The sequence below is a fragment of the Gobius niger genome (assembly GCF_951799975.1).
Source record: "Gobius niger genome assembly, chromosome: 1".
Taxonomy (NCBI): domain Eukaryota; kingdom Metazoa; phylum Chordata; class Actinopteri; order Gobiiformes; family Gobiidae; genus Gobius; species Gobius niger.
In genome coordinates this window covers 67,649,230-67,659,657 of record NC_136852.1, presented here as the reverse complement: position 1 = coordinate 67,659,657, position 10,428 = coordinate 67,649,230, and the positions used below count along the sequence as shown (strand labels likewise).

The following is a 10,428-nucleotide window of genomic DNA, read 5'->3' as shown; positions in this document are numbered from 1 at the left end:
AGAAAAAGGCTAAATTGCGGGAGCCCCTGCTCGTGTTTCCTCCTCTATGTGAAGGCCTTTCTCCTGACAGGGCGTTCCGAGAGCCGGATCAAAAGCCACTGCACCGCCACAAAAGAGCAAGAAACTGGAGATGCGCTCCGAGTCATGCGGGGGAGCGAGGATGAGCGAGAGCAGAGCGGCTCCACTCAACTGACCGCTGGGCTCAGAGTCCGAACTGATTCACTTTTACAATATGTATTTACGTGTTTTCATCTCAGCATAAAACACACGCGCTTTGACGCACATGGAGTAATGTTTGTAAGTAGTCATAGCAGTTTCCATTTGTGCATAATTAATGTAGTATTTAATTAAAAGGGAATGGTCGCTTTAGCAGAAATCTAAGAGTCCCTTTGTTTTAGGTTCTAGTCAATTACACCAATAATGCTTCGTGTCTTTTGGAATAAGGAAAAACATACATAGCCTATTACAAAACTAACAATCCAATAATAAAGGTAGCCCAAATGAACGATATAATGATTCTATATTGAGATGCTTTGGCCTATCTGAATGATACTTTTGTTCAAATGTTTACATCAATATTGGACACAGGACTTCTGAACCTTTGTACAGCTTCACGTTGTAGGCTGTGCGTGAACACGACACCTCTCTGACCTCTTGTCTCGCGCTGTCCACACTTCTCACCTATATGGTATTCCTGTGCACGTGCGTCCTGCGGGAGGTTGTCCAGTCCCTTGCGTTAAACGGTCGTATAAGTAAAGTTCTCCAAACAGCAGCTCAGGAAGGAGGGGAGGGTCATAATCAGCTCTCTCGGGTTCAGCACCACTCCTCATTGGACGTCTACACGCGACCTGCGCGAGGAGGGGGGCTCCCAGGCGCGTGCCGCTTTTTAAGGCGACGCTGCGCCTAGAGACACCAGAGAAGGAGTCCCGCACGCGACTCTCGCAACACCAGCGCGTGGACAGTCCACAGTTTGTGTTTTCCCACAGAGACAGAGCACCTGTTGCGTCTGCATCATGGACGCCCTACCTGTTGTGGATGACTGGACCAAAGTGCGCCAAAGCGCCGCGTTCCTGGATGGAACAGGTGCAGGGCAGTCCACTCTCACCATCGTGGACAGTGGCAGTGACCCACGCGCTTGGTTGGCCCCCCTGCAGCCCGCTGGCACCTGTTCCTCCCCGGAGTACCTGCACCACTCTCCTGGCCCCAGCTCCTATGGTAAGAGCCGCTCCATTCTCCAGTGAAGCTTTGTCCTGCAAAGTCACTGTCAAGACACTGTTGCGCTACCTGGTTTAACTCTATACCTGTCCTTCTACAGACAGCGTCTCTCCTGGCTCTTCCGGACACCCCAGCCCTTCCAGCTTCAGGAATACGGCCAAGAGTCCATCTTCGCTTAAAGTACGGGACCTTTGCCGCCTCAAAGGCGCCCTCAGCGGCTCTGAAGACGGCCCCAACAGACAGAGAGCTCCCTCCAGTAAACCCGCGAACGGTGTCCAAAAACAGAGGCGCGTGGCCGCCAATGCGCGTGAAAGGAGGCGTATGCACGGTCTGAATCACGCATTTGATGAGCTGCGCAGTGTCATCCCAGCATTTGACAACGATAAGAAACTGTCCAAGTACGAGACTTTGCAGATGGCACAAATCTACATCAACGCTCTGGCAGATCTGCTCGAGGGACCTGCTCCGTCGAGCGCATGCGCAGACGGACCAAGCAATAGCGCTCCGAAAACTGCACCAAGTGGAGTGTTACCTGCGCACGTGAGCGGGGGGTCCTTCGGCCCGTTTTCATCTCTGGAGGAGGCTCTGTGCTCCTCGGGGGCCGTGCGTAAATCCTCTCCACGCAGCGATGGGGAGTTCTCACCGCGCTCGCACTTCAGTGACTCTGACGAGGCTGCGCTTGAGCTGCAGTCCAGTGAAGATGACGAGCTTCCAGAGCTGCAACAGCCGCATGTGTCCTTTTGAACTTATCAGGACTTTTTTTTTATAAGAACATCGTTCCCAACTCGCTGAGGACAGCTCTGCCCAAACACCGTGTCAATAAAACACGCCTGTTGCTATGGCCACTGAAACGGATGACTATGCGCTAATGCACTGTTCAGTCAGAAGAAGTCTATTTTTGAACTGGTAACATAGTCTAAAGATAAATTTATTGTTGTAGGCCTAATTCGGTTCTGCCAATATGTGTAGTAATGTCAGTTTCCAAGGAGACGGGCCGGAGCCCTGTGCCATGTTGCGCGCAGCACTGCCATGGGCCCACCGTCACTCCGACCAAAAGTCTTCCAGACTCATACCGTTTGATACGTGTCATTTTTGTAGCAACTCCCATATTTCGTTTGGAATTTTTTTTTTTAGTTTTTATAACTTTCTTGTAGGGTTTTGTATATTATTTTGCAACTTCAAAAGTTCATGATGTGCACTTTAAACGCAGGCCAGAGGCTTGCTGCCTGAGTTTCCCTCCCATGTTTTGTTTGTTAGTGTAGGACAGCCAATTGGTAGCCTTAATTTAACGTAGCCATGAGTCTTTTGTAAACACTGTGTGCGTTTCTCTTGATGAGATCAAATGTATTTATTTCGTTGGATTTGATTTGCTTTTTATAAAACTATTGTGACATTTGTTCAATCATTTGCCATTCACTGTCATGAATTTGATTATGAAAATAAAATAAAATAACTACCCATGAATAGATTTTTCTTTGCCTACTCAAGTCAAACAAAAATCCACCAAACCTGTCTGTCTTTCCATAATGGTCTGAAAGATATTATTGTTAAAGTAGGCCTATTCATACTATAGGCTATAGGCCTTCTACGCACCTGGATAATAATAATAATAATAATAATAATAATAATAATAATAATAACAATAATGATAATAATAATAATATAATAATGATAATAATAATAATAATAATAATGATAATAATAATAATAACAATAATAATAACAATAATGATAACAATAATGATAACAATAATAACAATAACAATAACAATAATAATAATAATAATAGGGTATTTCATTCATTCAAGTTGCGCAAATAAGTGTGAAAAGGGAGCAGTGCGATAATGTAGGCCTACTGTATGTAGCCTGTTTATGCATGTATGGTTGGTTGGTTGGTTGGTTGGTTGGTTGGTTGGTTGGTTGGGCCTTTGTCACATGACATGGTTTAGAGGCCGATGATTTAGTAAAACAAAGTTTGAACCGTACTTACGTAATTTATCGGAAAGTGTCTGCAACTGAAACGTGACCAACACGCGCTCGCTGGCCATATGCTGTGGTGCACGCGCCCCCGGTGTGAGTGAGTGCGTGAGGGTCGTGGCAACGGTGCGCGGCGCAGGGCCGTGCCCGTGCGCTGTGGCCTCTGTCGGGAGTGTCGGGAGCGTGCATTCATTGGAGCCCATTGTTGTGCGCTCGTGGGCCGAGGTGTTGGATGGCCTCATGAAGCACGCGCTGTCAGCTGGTGAGCGCTCGCGGGCCCCAGCAGGTCCCCGAGGACCTGCCTCGAGAGCAACACACTTTGGCCAAAGAAAGGCCGCACCTCCTCCTGCTCTTTAGTTTGTTCTTTTCCTCATCACGCGCATCACAATCACTGTGCATGCGCGCCAGAGTGATGATTTACTAATTAATGATGCACATGCATGTTTATGTACTAGGCTATGATAAAGTCCACCTCTGCTCAGCCAATCCCGACGCAGCGCGAGGCCCCGACATAAAAAAGTTGATGTGAATTATTGAAAGAATAGATATGATCACAGTCTGCAGGTCGAGTTACGATCAGCGCACTCACGTTTCAGTCCATTTCAGACTCCGTCACTCTTTAAAAACTGCTCAATGAACATGTGGGACATTATTGTGCACCAGAGAGAGACAGTAACAGCGGCCACGTTTGTCTCAGAGCAAGAGGAAACATGGTCTGTCATGGAAAAACACAAGGCCCACGACGTATTTTGTTAAAAGTAAATTACAACCGAATCCAGTCCAGTGTGATGTCATTGTCCACTGTTGGGTTTCCACTGAGCCAGTAAAGACGTCGTGGCCGTTACAACAGAGTGCGTCAACAGGTGGGATGCAGGGCACGCAGCGGTCTCACTGTTTCACGCACATTAATTATTTACGCTCGGACGTTTTGAAAATAACAACATTGTGGCGCAGTCGCGGAGAACCTGAGCTGCTCTGACCGAGGCTGCACTTTACTGCTGTCTGCGCATCCGCTTCACTTGTTGCTGTGGCGGCTCCACGTGTCTGACGTGACCAAATATCACCATGACAAACAAATAATTTATGATTTTGTTATTACTTGTAGTTTTTATTGTTTTTTTTAAGGAAGTGAGTTGTTGTGTCCGTGTCTTCTTTTGAATGCACAGTACAGTGTCCCCTTTGAACATGTTTTGTACTTTTAACTGTTTTTCTAAGCCCATAGGGACAAGTGCTGCAAATGTGCTTCTGCTGTAAGCACCATGATGCATACATCAGACTTATGTAACAGTTTGTCTATGTTTTTGTATCTGTACCTATCAAATGAACCAAATAAATAAATAAAGTTGAGAACAAAAAGAACATGCATCTAAAGTGATTTAGAAATGAAAGTGTTTGATGAGCTTCTTGGAATGCAGCTCCGAAGTGATCCCATGATTTTAAGTAAATTGTGTAACCTACCAGTGAGAATAATCATTTGCACTTCAACTAACAAATTAAAAATATAAGCATTGATTTTATTTTGTTGAGTGAGCTTACCTCTCCTCATGCTTAACTTTGTGGGACATCACCAGCTAGCCAAACAGGTTTAAATATCTTTGGTCTTTTTACTAATACTTTCATTTGATCCCCTAAAACCAAAAAAAATGTGTGTTTTTTCCGAACATCTGGAGCAAGTTTATTGCAGGCTTATCAACATTTGACATCAGTTTATTTGCTTTTGTGACGTCGCATCATGTAACCCAGAATGTTCCACAGTGTGGCTTTAATCCCTACAGTTTACCGTAAGTGCAGAGTGTGAATATATCTTCCTCTTTTCAGTGATTCCCCGCAGGCCCACAGGTGATCGGGTCCTGCAGCGCCCCCGGCCTTTTCTTCATTGAAAATAGCACATGCATTCCTGCGCTTCGCTCCCGCTAATGAAAGGAAAGGCACTTGCATTTTGTATGAGATATGTGGTCGGCCCGCGCTGCTGCCCAGAAGCCACGCCGCTCTCTGGGGACCGCAACAAAAGGCAGAACTGGGCCGTGGTCTCCATCTGCTGTCCCACAGAGGCACACCAGCCGGGGGGACGACATGGGCGAGAGGGGGGCGACATGGGCGAGAGGGGGGCGACATGGAGTTTGGATTGTGGAGAGGTTTTTGAGACGTTAAAGGCCACATTGCGATACATTCGAGTATTTGTTGCCACAAGAACAAAGAAAGGTTAGACTGAAAGTGTTCGTCATGCCAGAAGTATTTCTAGTCATCAGCTCAACAGGTTTGCTTGTTTTTGGAGTATTTTTCACCAGCAAAACCCCTGTAATCATTATGCCTTTGTCATGATACAACAATTCTTAGTGCAATAAAGATTCAATAAGGAATTACTTTGCTCAGAATGAACTGAAAACGTATTTATAAAGCTACAAACGGAATATTTATCAGTCTGACGTTTGTTGAATGTTTTGAGAAATACAAAGCCTGTTAATTAAAACTAGGGCTTTGTAAAATAGTTCTATTCCCTTTTGTTTATACAACAAAGTTGCAGTGAGTTTGTATGTTGCACCTGACACTTAAATTAGCCTAAAAGATCATTTGAATTGCATCCTGTTGAGCAGGTCACGTGCATAAATCCACAGTGCTGCCCTCTTCTGTGCCATGGGCCATACTCCCTTGCTCCCATCAGTCTACCCCAGGGCAGCTGTGGCTACAATAGTAGCTTACCACCACCAAGTATGGAGTGAATGAATTATGCAATGTCAAGCAAAAAAAAAAAATACTGTAGAGCTCACAAATCCAAGCTCCTCTCTCATGCTGATGGTAAAAATCCCATTCTTTTAAAAATGATAGTAATAATGGTAAGGGTTTAGAAGAACAGCAGCAGCTAATAGGCTATAACTCATGGACATAAAATGCACAATTTCAAATGAAAGCTCAAAAGCATTTTGCTGTATTTTGCTGAATACAGCTGTATTTTTTGGTATTTTATTTCTTGTAAAACCTCAGCACGATTGTTAGCACAGTTATAGCACTATAGCTCGTCTGAATAGCAGTGAAGACGTTCAGACAAGCTTTTACTTGACACGGCTTGTGATTGCTTCTATTTTGTTGTTTTTGTTTCACTTTGTAAAGCGCTTTGTGAATAGGTGACAGGTGCTATATAAATAAGGTTTCTTCACAATTAGCCGATTAGCCTCCATCATGCATTTAAACTCTGACTGAAAAGTCTATGGACCTGGGGCACTGGCAGAGCCTCGACTGAGAATCACTGACAGTAAAAGCAGTGGAGCTCTGCAGTCTCATTATTTTTTATCACATTTTTTTTATTAAGAAGAACAGCAGGTAGTATAAATCATAAATTTGGATCTCCTTTTTATGGATAATAATTCCCCCTCCCCTCCTACATTTCTGGCTGCAGTCTCAATATGCACAATATCATCAAAGTATTGTAATACAGTTTTCCGATACAATACATATCTTACTGAAATACATAAAAATGTCATTTACTGCATATTTGCAGGACTTTATTTTGTTTGAAAAGCACTTATTAAAGACTTATTTTGTCCTTAATAATTGTAAGTAATCTGCACTCCTAATGCTGAATTTGTTTAATGGCCCAGAAGAAGTGAGCCACAAATGAAATATTAAAGAGAGCCTGGTCACAAACAGTTCAGTGTCTGTGATGTCATAGTTTGACACAAAACACCTGTCTGAGTCACTTAGGACCGTAAAAGCTAGTGAGCCATTTCTTCTCTCGTCTCTAATTAACTGAGTTCACCAGTTCACCCATGAGAGCATGAGAATAGACTGAAGTGCATCAAATACAAACCCCATCCCCAAATCTCACCTTTGAATGAGTTGGATGACAACACATAATTTGCAATTATATTTGAACATACTCACTTCCCTCTAGGTCGTGGTCTGTTTGGTGAATATTTGCAGGAAAACCCAATGAAATCAATGTCTTCTGAGGGGAGTTGGTTTTGATGAGGGTCTTAACATTTGATGTAACTTCTCTCCTCCCTACATGAAGTTTAAGGTTTTATAGCTTATTTTTTAGCTAAACTTGTTTTTATGTTTAATGTTGTCATTATGGCCAACCTAAATGATCAGACTTCATTTAGTCCAGGTATAGGTCCCGTTTAGTTTAGTTTAAATTCAGTCCAGCCCTGGAAGTGGATGGGAACTTAGAGATTTTACAAGATGTGTTGAGAACGTTCGGTGCCATCAGTGATCCCACAGAGCACTGGAGGAGTCTATTTGTGTGCCCATGTGCGACATGTCCCTGGAAGGCTCCCGTAGGTGAAGCAGGGTCTCCCAGGGCTTTGTTGTGGGCAGGGCTGCGCTCTTTGTGTGCGCCACCTTCAAAGCAAACGGACATGCTCGAGAACATGAGGCTTCTCTGGTGACGGGGCCATTGAGGAGCGTCACAATGGAGCGCCGATTATCCGAGCGCTCTCAGCTCCTGGCTCAGTTTCAGGCTTTGTGTCTGTTTGTGTACATGCGTGTCTGAGCGCATTTGCATGTCCAGCTACTACGCGTGTGATCGGAGCCTGTGCGCTCTGAGGTCTGTGGACCCGGTGACATTACGATCTCCTAGTTTTTCTAATATCGTGCAAGCAAAATGACTTCCTTAGACGAGCTGCTCCCGACTCGTGTGGCTTCAAGAACCACCTTCATGAATCTTTGCAAGCCGCAACCAAAAGTCAACGATTGGGGCCCCCATATAGGCCCCCAACCCTACTTAAAGGAACAGGCCACCATTTTTACATACTGAGATACTGTATGTTCTTGCCAGAGCTTAGACGAGTTGATGTGTACCTGTCTGGTCTTTGTGTCACGCAAAACGACCAAAGATGTTGTTAGCATTTAGACTCTCCCAATGTATTCCTATAGCTCCAAACGGGGCTGAAGTTGGAAGCTCTTCCACAGGCACGCACAAAGACCAGACAGGTATGTATCAACTCATCTAAGCTCAGGTAAGAACATATCACGGTATGGAAGACCTGTGTTCCCTCAGTCATGCAAAAAGACCAAAGATGTTGTTAGCATTTGGTCTCTCTCAGCATATTCCTATAGCTCCAAACGGGATGAAGTTAGAAGCGACCACGCTTAAGGTCCGATAGGCCCTTTGGCATTACCTCGGCCTCGAGTGGGGTTGGTGAACTTGTGCCGCAATTAAGTGATTGACAGAAAATTCAACAAGTGGTAGAATTATATCAAACTATTTTGACTTCTGAAAGGCAGAGGCCCTCTTTTGGCACGCCTACAGCAACTGCACAGATAAAGTGATTGACAGAAAAATCATATAGTTGGATTTTGTGTTTGTTTTATATTGAATTCTGACAGGCCCTTGACTACTAAGCCCAGTGGATAAGGCGGCCCTGGTTCTATGGTCTAAAGTTTTGCCGTTTGCAGCCAGTGTTTCCTTGCAAAGTAGACATTTGGGGAAAACACTGTGCAACTAGTTATTAAGCTTTTCCCGTTTACAATAATGAAGCATAATCTTCTATCGTCAATGAGGCAGGAAGACTGCGCTACTTAGGTCTCAGAAATGAATTAAAAATATGTATAAAACTAAATATCTGTCAACATTACGACCAAACGTTTTGACTTTTGGCCCCTAAACAGTTTGTGTAAAATTGTTTCGGACAAAATCAATAGGTTAATATGTGTTAATATTTGCCTGAGACTTTTGATACCGTAAATTCCCAGCATTGTCAGAATTACTTTTCTGCCTATCACTGTTAGTCAGAGCAGGGGAAAAGGTCCTGCCCGTGTCAAAGTCAAAGAGGCTGTAATTTCAAAGTAAGAATTTCTTTCTGTGTGGAGGGTGTGTGCCGCGCTGGGGTCATTGTGCTGCTGCCTATATACTTCCCAATAGGAAACACCTAAACTGCGAGGCCATTGAGTCCCTTTGACACTGTATGACTGTGGCCGGCTCATGTTCCCGGAGCGTGTGGACCTCCTCTCTCTCTCCCTCTCTCTCCACACTGACTGACTGCTGCCAACATGAAAAGAAGGCCTCGGAAGTGATTTGACCGCGGGCTGCTCTCTGTCTTGTTCACACCTAGAACTTGAGAGCGCCGGCCGAGGTGTGAGAGAGGTGGGACAGGGGTTATGTATACACAGAATAGTCTGGGACACACTGGAGCGATGGTTTCTGCGGCCCACCTAAACCTCACCCACTCACCTGACACCAGAAGAGCTCGCAGACTGAACGCCACATTTCATCATCATGGACAGGCCCCACTCTCACAGCGTCCTCAAATCAACCACACCAGTGCTTTTGGGTCAGGGGAAAAAGCACAATACTCATTTACACTACTTTTGCTATACATACTTTTGTTTCAGACATAATCACAATATTATCAAAATCCTCGTTCAAATCTAATATCACTTTTTTTGTAGAATACTTTAAAACAACTAAAATGCTGTTTATAAATGTATCTCAGTTTACAGCAAATATTCTTATATTAGAGCTTGTTACCTTTTTTTCTTTCGGTCAGTCAGTGTATTTTATCTAGTGATGTCAATTGAGACGTTATTTTGAATTGGATAAATAACACTTGTGATATTTGATTAATCATGATTTAGCGCGGTTGTTTTTCTCTGATGTATATATTCATTATTAATACTTGGCTGACATAAAACACTCTCAGTTAAAGCATTGAACACATTTCATTAATGAAATATTCACAGTTTCATAATTCTATGGGAAAAGCCCAACGGCTTAACATTTCTACACGTGCTTGATAAGCCACATTTTAGATACATTTTATTTGGTGCTGAACATTTTGAACAATATCTGCAAACTTTAAGGTTCATAAAACTAGATTGTAACGACAAAAGGATTTTTTTTGTGTTGAAATAGAGTTATTAGACAAACCTCTTTTGCTCGCTTTTGTTACATTAAAGGTTGGAGCTTACAATATGTAGTTAATAATTTACAAGTGCTTAGTTTTTCTGGTAATGTGTGCGCTCAGATGGAGTGTGTTTGGTCAAAGCGTATGATTATTATTGAGGATTATTTTTTGATTAATTGTTCGTTAAAGCTTTACCTTACCCTCATTTTATATTTTACCCTTGATTTAGAGTGTGTGACGTCAGCTGCTGCTGGAGAGAGACACATCTGAATTTGGGCTCCAGGTGACTCCTTTTGGGTTGGTTGCTCTGGTGAATGCCTTGAGGTTTAGACTTACGTAGCTTAGCTTCAATGCTATTACTTCAACAACACATTCACCTGCTATGCTGTTTGCT

The 10,428-nt window shown here is 43.6% G+C and overlaps 1 protein-coding gene across 1 annotated transcript; it reads left to right on the top strand.

Annotated features, from left to right (window-relative positions):
• The first annotated feature begins 996 nt into the window (after nucleotides 1–996).
• Nucleotides 997–2,523, top strand: atoh1a (atonal bHLH transcription factor 1a). The gene is made up of 2 exons (XM_079566162.1): nucleotides 997–1,215; nucleotides 1,316–2,523. The coding sequence occupies exons 1-2, from the start codon at nucleotides 1,014–1,016 to the stop codon at nucleotides 1,957–1,959; spliced, it is 846 nt and encodes a 281-aa protein (XP_079422288.1). The 5' UTR covers nucleotides 997–1,013; the 3' UTR covers nucleotides 1,960–2,523.
• Nucleotides 2,524–10,428: the final 7,905 nt, after the last annotated feature.